The sequence below is a fragment of the Rousettus aegyptiacus genome, unplaced genomic scaffold, assembly GCF_014176215.1.
Source record: "Rousettus aegyptiacus isolate mRouAeg1 unplaced genomic scaffold, mRouAeg1.p scaffold_m13_p_3, whole genome shotgun sequence".
Lineage (NCBI taxonomy): Eukaryota > Metazoa > Chordata > Mammalia > Chiroptera > Pteropodidae > Rousettus > Rousettus aegyptiacus.
Genome location: NW_023416306.1, coordinates 978,190 through 1,000,488, shown reverse-complemented (window position 1 = coordinate 1,000,488; position 22,299 = coordinate 978,190). Strand labels below are relative to the sequence as shown.

Genomic DNA, 22,299 nt, shown 5'->3' with positions numbered 1-22,299 from the left:
GCACAGAACCCCCGCCTTCTGGACCCCACTCGGGGGGGCTGCGCCCCACGCCACCCGAGGTCACATAAACACCGGCCCGCCGTCCCCTCCTGCCCACCCCCGGGCGGGGCAGCCCCAGGGGGGCGATGGGGTTGTCTGGGGGGCCGGGGTCTGCGCGTCGCTCAGCAGCTGGGCTGTACCCCTGTCCCCCGAAGGCTTTCATCGGTGGCTGTGGCTTGGGCAGGGTGGACAGGGAGGGCGCAAAATGGCCACTCTGGCCCACCATCTGTTGCCGGAAGCCAACGGTCCCAAACCAACTGGTTTAAAGATGACAAGCTGCCCCCGGGGAGGGCCGGAAGTAGCCCAGGACTTGGCCCCGTTCCCCCCACCCCCACCCCAGCTCAGCGCTGGCGGCGGTGACGGCACAGACCCCAGGACCCCCTCCCCAGTGCCGGGGCTCCTGCAAGGCCACACTCCTAGAGGCCCCCACGGCCTGTGGGTCCAGTTACAGGCCTCCCCGTCCGGGCCTGGGCTCCCTGGGAACAGAGCTGGGGGTGGGGGGCAGAGGCAGCACCTCCATAACCAGCAATGCACTTATTGCTGGCCCGGAGCAAAAGCTCCAAGCTCTTTACTTTCCCGGCCACCGACAGGGCGGGCAGGCAGTGGCTGCTGGACAGGGAGGGGGCTCCTGGTCATCAAAGCAGGGTGGCAGCCGCCTGGCCCGTGCCTCCCTCTGCACCCCTGCCCCACTAGCTCGGAGGAAGCCCCCCGCCACAAGGCGGCCCAGTCCCCTGCTTTGCCTGGGCCAGGCCTGTCACTGGCCCCAGGGGACACCCCAGGGCCCCATGCCTCTACAGCAACCCCCTGCTCAGCACCCTAACGTGTCAGGAAATTGGGTGTCCCCAAATGGACCCAAGAGCCCTGCCCAGATGTGCACTCTGACCCCCCCCCCAGCCACAGGGCGGTGTCCCTGTGAACAGCTCCCCTGCACCCCCGTCCTGGGTGGGGACCCCTCCGTGAGATAGCATCGCAGCCGGCCAGGCTGTGTCACGCTGGGCCGGCCAGAGGGAAGGCACACCGGCAAGCCAGGCGTGGGCAGCCCGGGCAGAGAGTGGCCAGGGGCAGGCGTGCGGGGGCAGGGGAAGCAGGCAGCAGCTGCTCGCAGCTGGGAGCTGGGGCGCCAACTCCGGTGGGCAGGGCAGGAGCCACAGAGGCTCCTCCTGGGGGGACGCGGCAGCTGAGAGGGCCACTGTGTCCCCACTCCCGCCCAGGGCCGGCGTGAAGGCACGCCGCCTATCCCACGCTGGGCCTGGGCCGGGCCACCGGAGGAGCCACCCAAGAGGTTGGACAGCTGCGGCAGGTGCTCGGCGGGGGCGTGCCAGGCTCCAGGTGCCACCGAGGCCGGAGGGCGGACTCCACGGCTGGCCGTGCGGGGTCTGTACCCGGGGGCGGGCCGATCGCGGCCCCGGGCTCCCGCGCCTGCTGGGGCAGCCCCCCGGCCCCCTCCGCTGCAGCTCTCGCCCGGCCTGGCCACGATGCCAGGCCCTCCCGGGGACACACACCTGTCACCTCCTCCAAGCACGCTTCGCTATGGAGGGGGGAGCACTGCGAGGCCCCAGACCAGACAGCGCCACCCGTGCGGGCACCCGAGCCCCTCACGGCCGCCTGTCCTCGGAGCCTGACCCAGGGGTCAGTGTCCATGGCCAGTGGGACAGGGGCCCAGGCCTGGCCAGGAAGTCACGCACACCTTGCTACGCAGGGACCTCCCAGAGCGGGGCCCAGGCCAGGGCCTCAGCGACCGGAGCCACACCTCCGGCCCGAGCACTGCCCCGTCCCCCCCCACGCGCCCCAGCTCCCGGCACCCTGAGGCCCACGCGGGGGCGGGGCCCGTCCCCGCCAACCAGCAGCAGGTGAGCAGCAGGTGGGGCTGGGGGCCGCGGGAGAGCACTTCCGGCAGCCGGCGGAGGAGCGCCAAGTGGCCAAGTAGCCGCTGGGCCTGCTGCCCCGCAGCCCAGCCCGGCTTTGTTCCCGGCCTCCGAGTTCCCACCGGGCCAGCCCCCGCCCCCGGAGCGCTCGGCTCCATAGAAATGTGACTCCAGAAGCCGCCGAGGCAGATGGCCCTCGACCTTTCACCCAGGACTAATCCCAAATTGTGCTGTTTTCCTTTCTAAACTGCGCAGCCATCTGCCACCCCCAGGGGACAGATGACGGCTCCCCCTACCCCAAACGGGAGAGAAAGGGCGCGGCCAAGGGGTGCAGCGGACTCGGTTCTGCCCTCGAGGAGCTTCTGGTCCAGCACAGGTCAAGGGGTGAGGCGGCCCCCGCCTGGACAGCTGGGGGTCAGTTCTCGGGGCCCTGTCCCTCCCCGGGAAGCACCAGCGACACCTGGGGGAGGTGCCTCCCAGGGTCACAGCCAAGCCACCTGGACAGGGGCGGGAAGGGGCCCTCCAGCCGGCTCCGCCTGCCTGAGCCTCCAGGTCCTGGGGTGCAGTGGAGGTCGTGGGGGGGGCCCTCAGGCACAGCCGAGTCGTCGCCTGGCGACTCGGCCGTTGGGGCCAGAGGCATCTGCGCCCCGGCCAGAGCTGGCTTTGATTCTCCTGAGATTCACCGACCACCCCAGGCGGGGCACACTGTTCGGGGACGATGGTGGGGACACAGGTGTCTCCTGGCGCAGAGCGCCCGCCCTGCCTGGGGCCAGGACGCACGGCCCGCGCTCCGACCCTGACAGGACCGGCCCCGCGTCCTGGTCCCTCACACACGGCGTCCGGCGGCCTGCACGGGCACGCTGTGGGAGGAGCCGCCTGGCTGCGAGTGGCCGTCTGTCCTGGCCTTTGCCCTCTGGGCCTGGACCACCCATCCAGATCAGAGCCCCCCGCCCCGCCCTGCCAGGCGCAGCAGGGAGGCCGGACTGCGCCTCCTCACCCCTCTGCAGGCCTCCCCCAAAGCCTGAAGTCCCCCCCACAGCAGAGCGGTCAGTCCTGGCCAGGAAAGCGATGGCCGCTTCCTCAGACGCCCACCCTGAGCCACCACCTGCCGGGGGTCCTGCTTTGCCACAAGAGAGGTGTATGCTACCCCCCGCCCGGCGGGGCTATGCCCGCAGAGGGCCAGCACGGCCCCCCTCACAGGCCTCCTGCCCAGGGAGGGGAACTGGGGTCCCTGGACCCCTGCTCTGTACACACCGACCAAGTCAGCGTCACCAGGGCCCACCGCTGACAAGGGCCCCGGGAACGCGGATGGCTCGGTGACAAAGCCAGGTCCTGTGGCACTAAGCAAAGACCCTCTAAGGCCTGGCCCTCCACCCAAACCATCAAACTGGACACAAACGCAGGGGCCACTGCCAGGCAGGCCACCGCTCCTGTGGGAACAGAGCTGACCCCCGTCCCCGCCCAGGAAGCGAGGTGTTTGCAGGCGGGGGAGGGGGCTCTGGCCCCTTACTCATGGGGGAGACTGAGGCCTGAGGGGTGCCAGGCCCTGGGTCCCCAGACTCCTGCCGAGAGGGGGTGGGGTCGACAAGCCCAAATGTCCCCGGCCGAGGCCGGGGCGGGGGGGTTGTCCTGGGACCTCAGCTCCTCCCTGGGCAGAGGTTAGTCCAGTGCCCCCACATGCCAGAGGGCTCCCTCGTCTGTCAGGAGGCTGAGGGCTGATGTGCTCACAGCAGGCTGGGTGAGGCCTAGGGGACCTCCGCTGCCCCCCACCTGCCCCCCACCAGCCCTCCACCCTGATGAAAGCCCAAGCGAGACCTGAGCCAGGGCGAGCAGTGGCCAGGTGGCCGCTCAGGCCCCTCGCCACGCCTCCCAAAGCCACGGCCAGCCCCAGACTCCAGGGACCGGCCCGGGGGATGGGCTGCAGCCAGCCACAGGCAGTCGGGGGCACGGGGTGGGGTGGGGTCAGGTGGGCGTGCCGGGGGGGTGCCCAGCGAGTCCGGCTGCAGCGTAGGGAAGCCGCTTCCCGCCTCGGCACCCCCGGACTGCTCGAAGCGGTGCAGGTGGGGGGCCGCCCGGTCAGCTGCAGACAGACCCCAGCCCCCAACGCCAGTTGCCCCCCCAGACCAGAAGGGCAGCCCTGGGGCCTGCAGCCCCGACTTCCGCCCCGACGCGGCTCCCTCTCCCATGAGGCACCTTTGGATGGTTTAAAATACGCTGGGAAGAGGAAATGCAGGAAAAGCCACGCTCGTCCTGGCTCCGGGGGAAGCCCTTTGTGTGGGGACGGAACCCGTCCTCCCCGGAAGCCCCCTTTCCCACTGCGGGGAGACGCTCATTGTCCCTCGCGGCCCCCAGCCGCCCCGCCCTGGATGTGGGAAGTGGCCGGCAGGGGCCCGGCCGCCCAGCTCTGCAAAGGCATGGGACTCGCAGGACCCGCTGTTACAGGGGCCCCACGGAATGAGGGCACATGGGAACAGCTTGCTGAGCCCTTCCCTGCGGGGAGTTCCCCACCTGGTCCCAAAAAGACAGAGCCCGTGCTGGAGGCAAGGTTGGAATGTGTCCCCCCAGAGGCCCGTCCCCCCAAATGAGCCCTGGAGATCCAAGTGGATGAGCCTGCTGAGCCCGTGGCCCCCACCGCCGGGGAGGCCAGGGACCCCACAACTGCCAGGGGCTTCGGCTCCCGAGCAGGGCGGAGCCCAGACACAGCGAGAGAATCAATAGGCATGTGAGGCCGGGCACACAGGGGAGGCTTAATCCAAACTCGATTAATTAAGTCAGCAACTGCGCACAGCTCCACGCCAAAGCCAGGCGGGTCCCGGAGCTGCCCGGCCTCTGCTCCCAGGAGCAGGTGCCGTGAGGAGGGGCAGCGGGAAGGGGGGTATCCTCCCCGACACAGAGCAGGTGGGCGGACGCTCGGGCAGCCCCAGCTCCGTGTCCAGCACCGTGAGGATGCAGGCAAGGACACCGAGGACCCTGTGCGAACCCCAGGAGGAAGAAACGGAGCCCCGACCCCGCCTGCCTGTGGAGGCGGCTGGCTTTCTCGCACAGGTGCCTGCAGGCCCCAGGGCCCAGGTCACAGGTCAGACGACTGGGCGCAGGCAGCTCACGTCCGTGGCACCACCCGGGTCTGAATGCTGCGCTCAGCCTTCCTCACCAGCAATGGTGGCCAGGCTCCGGGGGGAGGGGGCAGTCAGGACAGCCCCCACCCCGAGACCACCAAGGAGCCGGCAGGAGCGCAGGGCAGGGGAGGAAGGTGTGCACCCCAGCTGCCCGGCCTGCGGCCTTGGTCTCTCGCCTGACCACCCGATGTCCCCAGACCGACCCGGACGAGGCATTCCTACAGCCTCGTTTGAAACATAAACCCTGGGGTGGGGTGGGATGGGGCTCTGGGCGAGAGGCCTGGGCCTCGGAGGGCCGTCCTGCCCACTCCCCTGGGGCCAGCACCCTGCCGTCCAGCAGGACGGTCACACCAGCGCCACACACCTGTCACCAGTCTCAGCCCTGGTGCCCGACGCAGTGTGGCATCGGCTGGCACCAGGGACCAGGACATGGAGCCCACACCTGCCATTCTCCCCCTGCTCCCAGGACGCCCCCCTGACTTCGGGCCGCGGCGACCCTAGTGTGGCCAGCCGTGGCTCTGACGCGGCTGCGGCGTGGCGTGCGGGCTTCGGTGGCGGTCCCCGGGGTCACCACCATTCTGTGTCGGTGTCCAGCCCCCCTCCCTCTGGCCTTCTCCCCGGTTCACGGCCCCCAAGTGCTCCTCAGCCCCCAACCCCGCCCTGCAGGCTTGGACGCAGGCCCACTGTGCACCCGGCTGTCCACACGCGGCCCTCACTCGCCCCAGGCCCAGCACAGCCACCGAGGCACCTGGGTACGAATGCCAGAACACAGGATCCAGCCAGCTGCACCCAGGCCTGGCGGGGCCCAGCGGGGGAGGGGCCTGCACGTCACACCCTGGGGCCAGCAGGGGTCCTGGGCCCCGGGCATGGACTGAGGGCTGCACGGGGGCTTTTCCTTTTGGGGAAAGGTCCTTGGGCTGGGCCTTGGGCGCTTTCTGGACACAGCTATGGAGCGTGAGGACCAGGCTCCGGTGCAGAGTAAAAAACCAACGTGGTCCTCGGGGACACGGGACCGATCTGTCTGCTGGGCCACCCGTGAGAACCCAGGGCCACCTCAAGGTGAGACGCCGACCACAGCGCCACGAGCGGTGGGGTGGCGCCGGGGCCCGCAGGACCTTCGAGGGGTTGGCCGGGTCCCCGTCCTCCCAGGACAAAGGGGGCAGAGAGAGGGGTGAGCGCCAAGGCCACGCGGCCCACGCGGTGACAGGCAGGCGACCACAGCCCACACCGCTGACCACGGCGCCGTCTGGCCGGCGTGCTGGACCCGGGCAGCACGGGGCGACCGGCTCAAACCGCGTCTCCCTGCAGGCTGGAGGCCAGGCCTTGAGGAACCTGGAGCCGCCCGGCTGGCTCCGGCCCCGGACACTGTCCCGGACACCAGTGCTGCTCCGGGCCAGGCCCTGGACCCTGCGAGGGCACCCCGCCTGAGCCCCCGCCACACGCTGTCACCGGAACCCAGAGCCCTGCCTGGCCTCCCCCAGCCGGGGCTGAGGCCTCCCTCGTTCTGACTGCTGACAGTGCAGGGTGGGGACCCTGCCCCACAGGGCCACCCTCCGGGAAGACCAGCCTGGCTGGCAATGTGGGGGGACCTCCGCGTTGACTCAGAGGTCCGGAGGGAGCCACCTCACCAGGCCTTTCTGTGCAAGGAGGAAGAGACAGAGGCCCCAAGGGGCGGAAGCGTGGCCGGGGCCCCCACCTGTCCCCGGCTGCCACCTCCGCCGGCCTGAGCACCCTTCCCACCACCCAGCCTTACTTAGCTCAGCACCTCTTACTGAAAAGCTGTCAGAGAAAAACACACACTCAAAAGTCTGGCTTCTCCCCTAAACCTCTCACTTCCAGTAACTGTAGTTTCCGTTCACCAACAACTGAAAGCGAGAGGAAATGGTGGGAGGCAGGTCCCCGAGGCTCCCAACTTGGTCCCCGCCGCTCAGGCACAGACAGGTCTTTCCAGAGGCCGCCCACCTGCTCCCGCACGCGCCCCCGGGGCCTGGGAGAGCACGGCCGGGCACCGTCTGCCGGGGGATGGGCACGGCGGCCCCCCGGGCGCCGCCTCGAACCCCAGCCCCTCGCCTGAGGCCGCGGCACTGCCACCGCGGTGCACCCGCCGAAGCCGCCGGCCCCGGCGCGCGCTGGGGGAGGCTGGCCTCGGCACTACCTGCGGGGGAAGAGTTTGTTCAGCAAACCAGCAGTGTCAACAGAGTGACAGGGGACCGTTTACACAGCTTAAGAGAACAGCCATCGACGCCTGCAGAGGCGCACGGCGGACCCCCGGCCGGGGACACGCTCTCCCATCCGCGCTCCCTGAGCACAGCGAGTGTGTGGCTCGCTCGGACCGGACCGTGGGGGTCGCCGCCCGGCCACTGCTTGGGTGAGAACCTGAACCACCAGCCTGGGATTCAGCCGGACTGCCCTGCAGTGACAGTGGCTGTGCCCCGGGCCCCCCGACCCCGAGCAGGCAGGGCCGGGCGAGTCGGCGACCGTCCTGGGGTCGGGGTCCCACCCTGGGGCTAAGCTCTGTGGCTGGAGGGTCGAGTGGCATTTGGGCCTTGCCTAGCGTCCACTGCACACGGACCCCCTGGCAGCCGCGCCTCGGTGACCCTGACTGTGGGCATCGGAGGCCAGCCCCACCCCCCGTGCACCCCCCAAGGCCCACCTGAAAGCAGGACCCCGGTTCCTCCCCTCCAGGAAGCTCTGAGCCCCAGAGGGCCGGTCCACTGCTCAGGTAGGGGGCCGCCACACTCCAGAGACAGACCCCCGCCCCCCGCCCCCTGCCCAGAACCCACAGCACGACAAACGGCTAGGAGGGGTGAGCTGCGGAGAGGGGGTGCTGCCTGGCCGGAGAGCCCTGGCCACGTGGAGGCGCCCACAGCCCCCCTGATGGGCGCGCGCTCGGAGAGGCAGCCTGGCGGCCGGGCAGGAACCGGACGACTTCACTTTGAAGCGTCAGCAACACAGCGTCCACACCGCTGCCCCGAGCACGGGGGACGTGCACGAGGAGGTTCAGGGAGCCCCACTTTCCAGAACGCTTCCATCACGGGGCAGTGGGTGCGGGGCGGGAGGAGCCCACATTCACTCGTCACCCCGACGGAAGGGACTGCTCCGTCGAGGGTCCCCAGGCCGCGATGGCGCCCCGCAGCAGACGTGGGGCCTCCCCAGACCCGAAGGCAGCCTGGAGGAGAACCCTGCCTCTGAGACGTCCCAGATCCCAGCCCTGCCCATGTCACGCCCTCGAGCTGGCGTGGGGCCCTGAGCAGGCCAGGCCATCCTGACTAAGTCACCTGGTGACGTACCAGGCCTCCCTCGAGGGGGCTTCGTGTCTGCCAGGTGGGTGGCCACACAGGCCCAGAAGCCACCACGGATTCTTCCAGAAAGCCTTCCAGACATCTGCTGCCCCCCAGCCCACCCCGCCCACCCCCGGACTTCTGTCTAAGACCGTGCAAGGCCTTGGAAGCTGGGGCACACCCTTGGCCGCTCCCGGCCAGCCTCAGGTGGCTGAGGCCCGCACTCCGGAGCAGTGACACACATCGCGGTGTGGGTGGACCCTGGAAACGCACCGAGGGACAGAAGCCAGACACGACGGCCACAGGCTGGACAACCCCGAGCGCGGGAAACGTCCAAATGGGCAAATCCGGAGGCGGAAGGCAGAGGAGGGCTCGCCAGGGTTGGGGCAATGGGAGAGTGGGCCTGCTTAAAAAGGGGTCCGAGGGCTCCCTCTGTCTGGGGTGATGGAAAATTCTGGAACTAAGTGATGGTTGCACAACCCTGTGAACGTACTGGATGCCACGGAAGTGTGCAGCTACGGCGGCAAAATCCGTGTGTGATTCACCTGCAACACACCTACACGCACACCCACTCCTCCCAAACCTGGCCGCCGGCTCCTCTACGCTCCCAGAGAGCAGGGTGGGGGGCGAGGCCAGTGAGGTGCCGCCGGGCGCCCGCGGGAGGAAGGGCATCCCGCTGCCCGCCCCTCCCCCATGGCGCCTGTCCGCCACAGCCCCCTCCCCAGCAGGTGCTTCCCCGCCCGCGGGCTAGGTGGTAAGCACGGCAGAGCCCAGCACTGGCCCCAGACCCGCAGAACCTGCCTTGCCACATGGCCAGGCCTGCCCGCCCTCCCCTCGCACCTGCGCCCCCACCACACTGCTGCCCATCACCAGAACCCATTCCATGGCCCTGCCAGGAAGAGCCTGGAAGGGCGCCCCGGGGGCCACCTAACCCGGCCCCCTCACCAACGGAGGGGGAGGCCAAGGCCCAGGGAGGTCATACATATATGAAGGGGGCCACAGCAAACCAGAGCCAGGGCACGGGGTGGGGCCCACTCGCCGACCAGGGACAGCCAAGTCCAGCCCCCCCAACCTCCAGGACCATCAAACACACCCTGATGCACAGTCATAATGCCCCGAAGCCAGCCGCTCGTTAAAGCCTCTGGAAAGCCTCTGGAAAGTTCTGGAAATGCTTGCACACTAAGGTAAGAGCTGACGTAAGCCGGCCTCAGATCCCCACCCCCGTGCTCAGCCTCAGTTTTTCCCACCTGTAAACCGGGCATTAAAAAATAAAAAGGGGCAGAGGTAGGCACCACCTGGAGGGGGTAGGAGCCAGCCGAACAACACCTCTGTCCGTCCGTCTGTCGGGGTCAGGGTTCTACGCCGCCAGATAAAAGCAGCTGTCTGTGTGTGGAGTTATAATAGTTCCATTATTGAGGAAAGCAATCTAGACGCTCAATCAACTCTGCAAAGCCACATCCTTCCACTATTTATAGCCGAGACATGAAACAGGAAAGGTGTCCTCCACACCCCAGGAGGGCGCGACCCCTCGGCCCTGCAGGGCCCTGCCCGGTGGGCCTCGGCTGCCAGAGATGGCCACTGCCACCCGTCCAAGGCACAGGGAGTGAGGAAGGAGGCTGGCTCCCGCAGGGCCACCAGGCTTCGACCTGGCACCCCCTGCACACCCCGCCCCCGCCCCCGCCCCCCCAGCCTCGGGAGACGCCAGCACGGGGCCTGCGCCCCGAGACCCAGCTCGGCTGTCCTGCTGAAGGGCAGCTCTGTGGTCCGCTGTCTGCCCTGCCCCGCAGCCTCTTCCTGCTAAGGGCAGTCTTCTGTCTCTTTCTAAAAAATGCTGCCATTATTTTTTCGAGGCGGACAAAGAGGCAGGCTGCGGCTCAGAGGCAGGGCCTGGCCCCGCGGGGAGTGTGCGCCCTGGTGCCTCCCCAGGTGGAAGTGGGCAGGTGAGAGTTCACGTGTGCTTTCCTAACCCCGGGCCGTGAAGCCCAGGCACCAGTAAACAGAGGAAGTCCTACGGGGACCTTTTCTCATTCTCAGCCTCGCCCAAGGCTTGCAGGTGACTCAATGGAAACAGCCAGACCAGGTGACAGAAGATGCATAACGTTCCGTTCCGAGCGCCTGTCCCAAGTCAGGTGGCTGGCCCAGTCACTTCCCGCCTCAGCCACTTCCCGCCTGAACCCCCAAACCTCTTTTAGAGGGAAGTTGTAGTCTCAGCCCTGCTCCCTTGAAGCGTGGCCAGGCAGGGCCCACCCGGGATGGTGTGGCAGGGTGGTGGCGCTCGGGGGCACGCGCAAGAGAGGCAGGGCCAGGCCCGCTCGGCGCTATGCGGTGCCCGGCCGGCCAGCGGCCCCTCGGTGCGCAGCAGGCTTCCCCCCCCCCCCACCGCCGGTCGCCTGCTCACGGAGCCACAGGGCCGCCTCGCCCACCGCGCTGCGCCGCCGGGGGGCACGTCACACACGCCTGCCGCATGCTAGTCAGCTCCCCGAGGGCAGGGGCTGTCTGGCCCGGGGCCGAGGCCTAGAGCGGAGGCCAGCAGCCAGCGGGCGCCCAGGCTGCAGAAGGGAGCAGAGTGGTTACCGCTCGGAGCCGCCGGGGGGTGGGGGGGACGAAATCCTAGGCCGGGGCCGCCCCTCCCCCGGCAGCACTGGGCAGCACCGGGCACACCAGGCAGCACCACCTGGATTCTCTGAATTAACTCATTAGCCAATTAAATGTCAAGAATGGGGATCCCGAAACCAGCGCCGTCAGCTCAGAAGGCGGGAGGAAGCGACGCGCCCCGGGCCCCCTTACGCAACCCTCAGACCACCGAGGCCAGTCCTGGGTCGGGTGCTCGTCACAGCCAGGGGTGGGGCAGCCGGCCTTTCTGCAGGGCCCGGGGAGTATCTCAGTCCTCTGGGAACTGGGTGGCCCCCACAGCCTTTTGGACCGAGAACGCATATTCACTCTAAGGACGACAGTCCCGACTGGAACCTCCCCTCCCCCATCAGGAAAAAAGAGGGGAGCCCACTTCAACATCCCATTTCAACCCTGAGAGGGCTGGCTGAGAGGCTAGAGACAGGCAGAGGCCGCAGTGACCCCCGCGGCCTGCCCGCAGGCCACCGGCCCCCCACCGCAGCCCCCGTGGCCACAGCACACGACAGCCGTCCAGGGCCGTGCGGGAGGCTGTCCTCCGGGCCGAGGCCTCCAGGACTTCCCAAGGCAGCAGCTGTGCGGGTGAAGCCTTCCCCGGCGCTGACTAGCGGTTCCTGCGGAAGGTTCTGTCTCTCGGGGGTGGAGATATGATTCGCCAGGTACCGACGTGCCCGGCGCTGTGACATTGCCACCCCACTCCCTAACCACGGGGGAGCTGGCAAACCAGCACAGACTCCAAGGACTTTCGGGGGGTCCTGCTGGGGGATGCAGAGCTGGGGTCCACACCCCGGTTGGCGGAGCCCTGGAGGACTACACGCGAGCGCCATCGGGAAAGAAGGGGGCTCCCTGCCCAGCCGGCGGCCGGGCCTCCAGGGAACGGGGTGCACAGGCCCGGAAGTGCAGGGAGCGGGGCCCTGGCCGGAGCCACGCCTGAATCCGGGCCTGTGCCAACCCCCCCCCCGCCCCAGCCTGGCTGGGGGACTGTCCCCGCCCTGGTCCCTGGTCTCCAACACGCCGCTGCCTCTGAGGATGTGCTTCTGCTCATCTTCCGAGGATCTCGGGGTGTGCACAATGGGGTCTCTGTGGGCTGAGCTCGGCTGAGCGCCAGGCCAGGCTGAGGCAGGCTTCCCGCCAAAGAGGGGAAGTGCCAGACCCCCGGGGGGGAGACAAGGCCCACACCCGGGTCAGTGGCCTGGCTTGGCTGGCGGGGCTCCCAAGGAGCCCACGCTTCGGGGTCTGCAACCACGTCGCACTGTCACTCTGTCCCCTTGAAGCCTCTCATCCCGGCGTCAGGGAGGGGCTGCAGCAGCCTATAACCCAAGGCAGCCCCTTTCCTTTCCGGCCCAGGAGGCATCTGGCTCAGGCTCCGGGCCTGGGAGACGCCCACGTCCTCTGGGCCAGCCTGCCCCTGCTCCCTGAGGCACGGCGAAGAGGCTGCTCCCAGCACCGCACGCCCTCCTGCCTTCCCAAAACCCTCTGAAGAAGTCTGGAGCCTCTCACCCCCACGCGCAGGAGCGGGCGGGAGGGAGCTATGCATTCTGGGAAGCCACGCATAATTAATCACACAGCATTAATCCGCCTCCCCCAACAATAGCCCCTGCACTTCCACCGAATCCCAGCTGTCGGTCTCTGAATGAAAGGAAACAAGATTTAGGGCATCGAGCGTCGGTAAGGCTTCTGCAGGAGGAGAAAAAGGCCCCCAAAAAAGCAAAAAAAAAAAAAAAAGTGTGCATTCATTAGTGTCTGACAAAGACACAATCCGCTTTGTCCATTAAACTGCTCACAGACCTGCTTAATTGGCTGCAGAGTGGGCAGGGTGGGGGCAGGGGAGGAGGGGGCTGCCTGCCCACTGGCTGGGGTTGTCAAGGGAATGGGCCCTCCGCGCCTGGCATGAGGGCTAGCCGGCGGGGCTGGGGGCCACTTCTTCCTCTGGGGGGAGCAGGGTGCCCGCTCTCCAGCCTGCAGGCACCTCCTCATTATTCTCGTCAGGGCTGAACTCAAGTTGAAGGGCACGGGCCCCAGCAGGAACACTTGCCCAAGGCTGGCCGGGACTTCCAAGCCGGCAGACCGCAGACGCGCGCCCCCTTAGCACGCGCCCATTTCACAGCCGAGGACCCATGGCTGAGGGCGGAGGGCCAGATGGCTAGGGGGTTGGTGTCGCAGATGCCGGCACAGAAACCAAACTTCCAGCGGGTCCCTCCCCACCCCGTCCTCGGCAACCAGAGAGGTTGGGTGGGGCCAACAAGACCGGTTCCAACTTTTCTTCCCCAGCCTCACCTGAGGCAAGAGGAGGAGCGAGCTGGCCAAGGCAGAGGGCTAAGCAAGGTGGGCTTGATCCTGAGACAGTCCCGATTTTACGGAAGCATTGCCTGCCTGGAGGAGGTGCTCCCCAGGGGCAGGGTGGTGGTGGCTGGGCCTCTCCATAAAAGGCCCACAGTCTCCCTGGCAGGCCGATTGTTTCTCAGGGACTTTAGGAAGAAACGGGGTACTGGGGATTCCCATTCAGCACCCCAGGAGCCTGAGGTGGTCCACAAAGGAGCGCTCCTGCTTGCAGAAGCCAGACCAGCTCCACACGCAGCATAATTGCTGGTGATTAAGTAATTGCCAGACTCTGTCCAATAAAAGTAGCACGTGACCGCGCCCAGCCTTCTGGGCCATCTCCAGAAGACAATGGCCCAGTGTTCTGTCCCTGCTGGCCCCCGCTGCAGAAGGCAGGGGCTCTGCTCCCGACAAAAGCAACAGGTCCCGCAGGGGGCTACTCACAGGCAGGCCTCAGTGCCGTTGGGGAACACTTCACACTTCCCGCCATTCAAGCAGGTCTCGCTGGGCTGGGAACACCGCAGGCCTAGGGAGGGGCGAGAGGAGAGGTCAGCCTCCGAGGCACCGGAGCCCTCAGAAGGGGGGGGGCAATGGACTGCCCCAAGGGACATCGCCCACCCCTCACCTCGGAGACTCTGCAGAGTAAGGGGGATGCTGGGGGCAGGGGCCCTCAGGAAGCCCCGAATGAACCCCAAGGAGCTTCAACATTCCGCCCAGAGTTCTATAGTCAGAAATGGGGGTGGGGACAGGTGGGCTGGGTGGCAGGTGCACAGGTCACGCTCAGAGTGGGGAGTGGTGGCCTGAAATACCACCTGGACAGCGGCGGACGAAGGCTGCGCACCCCCACAGGGGAGCGCATGCAGCCGCTGGGCCTGGCCCGCTGTTCACACACATCCTGGAGGGGGCAGTGCAGGGGGGGGCACACTCGCTCCGGCTCGTGGGAAAATGCGACAGCTGCAAGGCCAGCCGCCCGGCCGCCAACAAAGCCCTGGCCGGTGGAGGAATCAGAGCAGCCCATTGTGGTGCCAGGGCCGCCTTCTGGGGCACGGGGACTGCACCCTGGGGACCTGGCCCCGCCTCCGCCGACACCCAATACCTGCTCTCACAGGCATCTTCAGGGCTGCCCCCACCCCAGGCACCCAGGGGAGGAGGATGAAGATGCCCCATTTGGAAGGAATTTGACCCTATTCCCGAGAAGAGATCAATTAATCAAGCCCCTCCCTCTCCATCTTACCAGGGCTGTGTAAACTAAGCCCCACACCGGACGCTGGGGCGGGGCATGGCCTGGAACCCTAGCTCCTGGAAGCCGGGAGCTAATTCTCCCCCCTCCCCTGATTTTTGTGGGAGTTGTGTTAATTACCACTCGATTGCTCGGAGACCCCTTCCACGTGAAGAGAGAACTAAGCGCCCCCTCCCCACGTCCCACTGTTGGCCGAGGCAAGATTTCCGAACTTGAACTCAGCAAAGTGAAAGTCCCACCAATCGCAGCTGAGTCTTCCGCACTCCCGACTCCCCACCCCCCAAAATTGTCTGTGAGCGGGACAGGAGGCAGAAATTCCGCGCGGGGAGGGGCCACTGGCGGGCAGGATGCCCAGGGGTCCGGGGACCCTTGGGTCCTAGGTCCGAGCACCCTGACCCAGCCCTGCGCGAACTCTCCAAACGGGGCTGGTAGGCTGGCCCGCCTCGCAGCCCACCACGCGCCGCACCCGGCCGGGCCGGGGCGACTCGGCGAAGGCGAACGCGGCGCCCCGGACCCCACACTCCGAGTCCCAACATCCGCCCCTGCCGCGGGCCAGAGACGGAGAAAAGATAAATGGCCCCAAAGTAACAGGAAACCCAAACCGACTCGATTCAAATCGAAAAGCAGTAGGCAGTTCGCCCGCCCCAGCGGCGAGCCCCACGCGCAGCTAGTGAAGGGCGAGCTCAGGGTTTGGCCTGGGGGGGGGGTGGCGGGCAACGTCCCACGCCGGGCTTCAAACCCGATTTCAAACCCGGGTCCAGGAGCGGGCGGCTCGAGTCCACCCCTAAATGGGCAGGCAGCGCGGGAGAAGGTCTGTACTTCTCCCCCAGCCCCGGACCGGTGGCCCCCCCAACCTGCCCCCGCCCCGGGACGCCCCGTTCCCCTCCCCACGCCGGCCGCCCGCTCCCAGCCACCTGGGGCGCGCGCGTAGGGAGCCGCCAAAGTTTCCGAAGGGCGCGGAAAGTTGCGGGCTCGCAGTGGGCGGGCGCCTACCTCGTGCGCCGAAGGCGGGCAGCAGCGCCAGGCAGAGCAGGGGCCCGAGGAGCGGCGGCATGCCTGCCCGCGGCTGCCCGCGGCGCCCAGGGGCGGCCTCCTGCGCCGGGCCGGCGGGGCTCGGGCGCACTCGCGCGCGCCCGGCGGTCTCGCGGGCGGCGGCGGCCCGCTACTGCCCTCTCCTTCCCGGCTTCTGAGCGGAGCTGGGCTCTCGTGGCCACTCAGCCCCGGCTCCGCGCCCCGGCTCGTCCCCTCGCTGCGCGGCGCCCGCACCCCGCACCCCTATGCTCCCTCCCGCGGCCAAGGCACTAGTGAGGCTCAGGGCTGCCGCGAGCTCCGCCCCCGGCCCACTGGCCCCGCCCCTCAGGGCCCCGCCCCCGCCGATCCCTCCGCACCCCTCGCCCCCTCGCGGGCCGCGCCCCTCGGCGAGCCCAGACCAACCTTGAGCCTCCTGGAACCGGGGCGCGCGTCCGGAGCCCTGGTCCCCCGGGGTCGGGGACCGCGACGATGCGGGGGGGGGTCGGAGGCCGGCCCTAGGGACTACTTCTCGTTCGAAAGTTTTCAGAGGCCAAAAGTTTGGTCGGGGCTGCGGAAGGATCCAGTTTTGGCTGCTGCCGGGCTCAGCGACAATTGGCACCATTTGCATCTCAATAGCAGAGAAGTGGCAAAGGGGAGCCTGGGAGGGCGGCATGCCCGGCGGAGAGCTGAGTCCGGGGAGGTGGGGAGGAGCGACCAAAGTCAAGTATGGGAGACCCCCGGCCCGCAACGGGTCCTGTGATAAGTTTCACCCTCGGCAGCCTTCGGTGCGCCCCCGACCCAGGGGCTCCACCACCAGGAGCCCCGTGGTCGCAGCTTTGATCCTCCGGAGACCAAGGCCAGACACCCCTGGCTCTAACAGCCAGGGCACTTGACCCAGAGGGACGGTTCCGCTGCGGTCGCAACCCTTGGAAAGGGAACCCTGAGAGCCCCAAGGAACAGCCTAGGGCCAACGAAAAGCCGGACGGGTTGCGCACCCGCTCCCCCAGGGGGACCCCGCCTCTCGACTCTCCTCGGTCACTGTCCTGCCCCTTCTCCTGGCCCCTCCCACCAAAGGTGTTCCGCAAAGCACCGGGGTCAGGCCTCTGCTGGCGCTGGTGCCGCCCTGGCCCCTCCCACGTGCTCCTTCCGGCTGGTTTATTTCTCCGCTGCGAGTCCCGATTTGGGCATCCTCTGCCAAGGCGCGCTAAGCGCTGGGCGTCCAAAATGCCTACGCTAGTCCTGGGAGGCCAGAGATCACGGCCTCAGAGAGGGGACAGACAGCCTGCCCCATCCCAGCCCAGAGTGGTGGGCGCTCTGGCAGGAGGCTCATCCACCCAGTCCACGTCCTGGCCTTCCCCCGGAGTTAGTGGGTGCCAGAGGGAGACGCAGAGGTGGGGAGGGACCTAGTCGGGTGCAGGGTTCTGGGGAAGGAACACCCGCAGGAATGTGGAAAGCCTGGGGACCGGCCGGGAGGTGGCCAGCGCCAGGCGCCAGTGTGGCAGATTAGGCACCTGACCCTGGCCCGCCTGTCGTGGCGCAGCTGTTGCAGGGCACTGGTGGCAGCTGGCATGCTGCTGTGAGCCCTGGAGGGACAGCCAATCCGGACACCCCTCCCCGCACGCCCCCCTCCCCCCAGCTGCCGCTGGAGCGTCCTCGCCTGCCTCCCCCCAGAAGCTGAGACACTTCTCAGAGCCTGGGGTAACTTCTCTTGGGGTCAGGGGAGGAGGCACCTGGAGGCAGCAAGTTAGTTTATGCAACGGCAGCAGCAGATTTTCACAGGAAAAAGAAGAGGGCTGCGAAGTACCGCCTCAGCACCCCGCACCTTGGCTGACAGACTCGGGGCTCAGCACAGCACACGCCCCTCTTCCTGGGACGCCCGAAGGCCTTGCGCCGGGTGCTCCTGGAGCCGCTGCCTGCGTGCTGTCCGCGGGAGCCCTGTGTCTCTGCCAGTAGGCTTCAGGCCCAGAGTGAAGCCCTGTCCGGCCCTGGCTTGGAGCAAGTCTCGCTCTTCTGCGCAGGGACAGCACTGCGCAGGAGTGAGGGGGAGGGGCAAAGGGGGAGGGGCGGAGGGGGTCTCATCTGGGCCCCCAACCAGGAGCGGCCGCTCAGCCAAGTGCCAGGGCCACCAGGCTCCCAGGCTGGCGACCCCTGTGGCGCTTGCCTCTTGGGGTACCCTATGGGCACCTGAGCAGAGGAGACCCCAGGAAAGCCAGAAGTGGCTGGGGCTGGGGAGCGGCTCCCCACTCCAAGCCCTGGCAAGTGGGTGCAGAGCTGGCTCCTTCACACAGTGGGCTGGCAGTTTCTGGCCTGCTGGCTTCATGAAACTTTCCTGGCAAGGGTTTTTTGGGGGGGGGCAGGGTTGGGGTCCTGAGGGCCTGAGACCTGGAAATCCCCTCTTGGCAGGCAGCCCTGGCGGGTGGACAGCAAGAAGCTGAACCGGAGGGCAACAGCGAGCCTGTGGCCACTTCGGGCCTCCTGCCCTCAGCGGGGCTGAGACCAGGTCTGCGGCCGGTCCCACGCGAGGCCGCTGAGCGAGGACACACCACCCGACGGGCCCCGCGTGCCCAGCTTGCAGAGGGGAGGGACAAATGCCCGGCTGCCACCTTCCCCTCCAGGGGCCACCTCGGCTCCGGTTCCGGGCCTCTCCCCAGGGCCAGCTTCCCTTTCTCCTGCCCCTGCCGGGGTGGGCTGCGGAGGCCGCGCTGATGTTGGCCCATCCCAGCCCCTCCTGCAGGGGATCCGGCTGACTCGGCCTCTTGGGGCAGGGGTCAGCATGTTCGGTGGTCCCCAGGATTCCGAGGCGCAGCCAGGCTTGAGCGTGCTGGCCCCACCCTCTGGCAGCAGTGACTCCTGAGGACACCCCAGGAGCTGCCTGTGACCCCAGGGGGGACAGTGTGGCGCCCCCAACCTTTCCAGCTCAGGGGCAGGGCTGGGCATACCACTGCCCCCCCCATCCTCACGAATTGTTTGCAGATCGAACTTAGGGTGCAGGCAAGGTCTGCGGCCCCCGTGGGTCTGGGGGAGGGGCAAAGGCGGCTGGGCTGAGATGGGGGTGGCCTGCGAGGGCAGCTGTGGGAAGGCCCCGGTGTGCCAAGGGTGGGCCCTTCCACCTTACGGAGCGGATGATAAAACAGACCCGGCCCTGCTGCCCCTGGCCACCCCGGCCAGACCCAGGTCCAGCCCTGGCCTTTGCTGGGTGGGCCCTCCCTGACCCCTGGGCCTCGGCTAACCCCTCTGGTAAAGGGTTTCTACAGTCCTGCCCACTTTCCCCACTTAGAACCAACCGGAACGCTTCCCAGCGGCTGGGCGTCTTTCTGGGACGTGGCTTGCATGGCTGTGTGATGTTGTCTTCGGTGGATGGGCCGGGCTGGCCAGCCAGTCCCTGTGAACAGAGCGCCTCTGTGCAGGACAGGCCCAGGGGCACCACTGCTCTGCTGGGGGGCACCCAGGCCAACCTCACAGGGCTCCCCTGCTTCTCGGGAGGCTGGGGTCTCAAGCTTGCCCCTTGCCCCCCAGGCAGGGATCCGCTGTCACCAGGCCCCCCATGCCCTGCGCCCCGGGCCACTCGCACTGGGTCAGTTCCCTGCTCTGCTCTCTGTAAGTCTTGCACTCTGCTGGAATGACCTGGCCCTCCTTGGCCTTCGCCTCCTCCAGGAAGGCCTCCTAGAGCCCCTGGGGCTCTCCACTCCCAACACTGGTCTTAGGGCCTTCCAGGCGGGTATGCAGTCCTGCACCCAGGGACCTGTCACTGTGGGTCCCTGCCTGTGACTGACCGGGGGAGGGGAGCCCCAGGAGTGCGGGACTGCACAAGTTCCTGCCCCCGTTGACCCCCAGTGGCCACTACTTGGGAACCCTGGGCTCTCGCGGCAGCTCAGGGCCAGGGCAAGAGCTGGCCGTGAGCTCCTGCCCTCCACGAGGCGCAGAGAGGAGGGTCAGAGCCCCAGAAGCAGGCACGCAGCCTGGCGAGCACGTTGCCCGGGCAAGTCCCCTGCAGGTGGCCTGCCCTCCCAGCAGTTGGAGCTGATACAGCCTGGCCGGCGTGGGCTCTGGGGGCTGCAGGACTGGCCCAGGGGGACGACCTGGCACTCGTGATTTGATAAATGGGCTTTGGGGTGCCCAGAGCAGGGCAGGCCCTGACGGAGACCACCTACCTATTCTTTTGGCCGCTCAGGGCTCAGAGACCACCTGCCTCTCCCCAGCAGCCCCTGGGCTTCTCCGTGTCTGGACCCCAACGGCTGGCCCTGGCCACGGTTCCCAAGTCCTGAGAAGGAGGCGCCCCTCTGCAGCCCCCAGGTCCCCTGATCTGCACACAGAGCTGGGGATGAGTTGGGTCGCTCGGGACTCAGCGATCACTTCTGGGTTTCCCAGGGAGACAGGCAGCCTCAGAAGAGGAAAGGCCCAGGGCACCTTATGGGATTGGGGATGGGGTACTGAGAAGTGAGCGGGGCCTGCCCAAACCAGGGGGCTGCCCGGAGGAGGGACGTGTCAGGGGCATGGGCTCAGAGACGCGGTCAGATCTTGGTTCTCAGAGCTGACAGCTCCAGGCAGACACTGGCCAGGGGCCCGGCCCGACAGGGACGATGTCACCACGTCCACTTGATGGACTGGACACTGAGGCGCCCAGTGGCACTGTGCAGCCCAGCCTGGCACTCAGGTCTGCCCACACCAGCCCCAGCCCAGGGATGCTGGCACCCCAAGGAGGACTAGGGCTCAGGGGAGCTTCACCCCACCTGGCCCTGCAGGCTGCGGCTTAGAACTTTTTCCAAAAAGAAAGGGCCCCAGGGGACGAAACTGCTCTGCCTGGGCTTTGGTACAAAAGAAGGCTTCCCAGGCCTGAGTCACCCGCGGAAAAGCCAGCCGGGCTGAGTCCCTCCTCCTCTGGCTCTCCCCGCCCCCACCTAGTCTTCCCTATTCCTCCTTCCTTTTTTTTTCTTCCTGGGGTTAAAAATAGCTGGAAATTTCCTTTACAGAAAAGAGTTTGTTTCTATTTTTACAGGTAATGTAGAGGGTCCCCACAGCAGGACCCTTCTGCCTTAGTGGGAACTTCTGAGGGGGGCCAGGAGCCCCTCCCAAGGGTTTGCCCCCCTCTGCAGCCCCTCTGCCACCCCCTTGTCCCCCACCCTTGCCATCTTCGGCCTCGGCCTTCCGCCCGCGGGAACACACAGCCCCTCGTGGGTCACTCGCATTTGCTCCAGACACATTTAAACATGTTCAGAACTTCCGTCCTCCCCCACACGCCCCCCCCCCCCCCACGGCCCGCTGTTAAAGAGAAAATGGGCCTGGAAAAGGGGGTTTGGGTTACAGGGAGCACAGAGGATTCGTTCCCGGAGTTGGCCGGAGCACGGGCCTCCGCAGGTACGGCACATCTGAGAGTTATTTTCGCGTCTCCAGGGGGAAGGGAAAAACCCCAACCATTCTTAAGTAAGACCAGAATTCTTCTATATTTCTGCCTTGACAGCTCAGGAAAAAATGTGCCAAAAACCAGCGGCGTGGGAATGTTGGTTTAGTCGGAGACTTGCTCCGGGCCATTTAAATAAAAACAGGCGCTTTGGTGGCAAATGCCAGTGGGACATGCCTGCCATGCAGCTTCTGCACGTGGGAAAGGGGCTTTTGTAATCGGCCTCATCTCTTTTTTCCTTGGCCTCTCCAGCCTCCTTATCATCACAATCGGCGTTTCGTTGGTAAACACTTGATGCAGTAATTTTCAAAAATCAGCAAGGAGAGTCACGGGGCTGCGATCGCATCACCCCGCTGGAAGACAGGGCCACTCGGGCCGTCCGGAGCCTGCCTCGGGGGCGCTCTGGCCGCTGAGGGTCTTTGCACGTCCGTCCCACGGACTCTCGCTGGGACGGAGGGCGGACACAGACCCATGCAGCGATGTCAAGCCCACCGGCCCCGTGCCGTGAGGCGGCATGCTCCCAGGGGCTCACGGCGGGGGGCAGGGCCGGGAGGACCCGCGGGCCTACAAACCCACAGCCACGACCCCTCATCACCCAGGTGCTGGTGCTCAGCCAGGTGACTCACATTCCGGGAGGTGCTCTGAGCCAGGGGTGACGACTGGGCTGAGCACCCACCGTGCAGGCACCCAGAGGCTGCCCTATGAGGCCAGGGGTGAGGGACCTCACCGGCTTGTTCACCCTGTGGTCCCCACGGCCTGAAGATGCGCTGGGAAGGGGTGACGGGGTGGGCGTGCAGGCGGGGGCAGTGCCCCTTTTGCCCCCCACCCCTTTGGGCGAGCTGGACGCCCCTCCGCACAGGGCATCGGGGAGGTGGGTTGCTGCGGAGAACGTGACATGCACCCCTCGCCCTTCCCTGGGGCTCTCACTCATCGGGGGGGGGGGTGTCTGTCCTCCGTTCTCCAAAGCTGGGGTTCTCGAGCAGTAAAAACGTCTGCTCCTCACTTAGGTGAGCGAGCCTGGAGTTAAGTCGATGGAGGCATGCTAAGCCAAGCTGCTTCCTCGGCGCTGAGACCCCCACGCCCCACCGCTGCGGGCCGGGAGCCGGGAAGCTGGGCCCGGGGGGAGGCCGCGTCCTGCCAACGCCCGCCCCGCCCCGCCAATGCCGCAGAGGGCCGGCTCGTCCCGGGGAGGCGGACTGCTCTGCCGCGTCCCTGCACCCGCAGGCCTCTCCTGTCTCTGTGTCCCTCGCCAGGCCAGCGCTGCCGTCCTCAGCGGCAGTTACCGACCTGGTGCCACCTGAGCCCGGCCTCTCCCACGGGCCTGGGCCCAGCCCCGCTGGCCCGCGCGCGGCCGGGCACAGGCTGAGATGGGCCGGGCAGCGGGCAGGCTGCCGCTCGGAGT

At 67.4% G+C, this 22,299-nt stretch overlaps 1 protein-coding gene across 2 annotated transcripts in view; it reads right to left on the bottom strand.

Annotated features, from left to right (window-relative positions):
• NOTCH1 (notch receptor 1) overlaps window positions 1-16,187 on the bottom strand; it is a 42,488-nt gene extending 26,301 nt beyond the window's left edge. The window contains exons 1-2 of one of the 2 annotated variants that reach the window (XM_036239226.1): window positions 15,923-16,187; window positions 13,693-13,774 (exon numbers count right to left, since the gene is read on the bottom strand). In XM_036239226.1, coding sequence (XP_036095119.1) covers window positions 13,693-13,774; window positions 15,923-16,172 — 332 coding nt within the window. In that variant the 5' untranslated portion in view covers window positions 16,173-16,187. Of the gene's footprint in view, window positions 1-13,692; window positions 13,775-15,481; window positions 15,779-15,922 lie in introns of those variants that run through there. The other variant, XM_016153074.2, reaches the window with a different exon arrangement.
• Window positions 16,188-22,299: the final 6,112 nt, after the last annotated feature.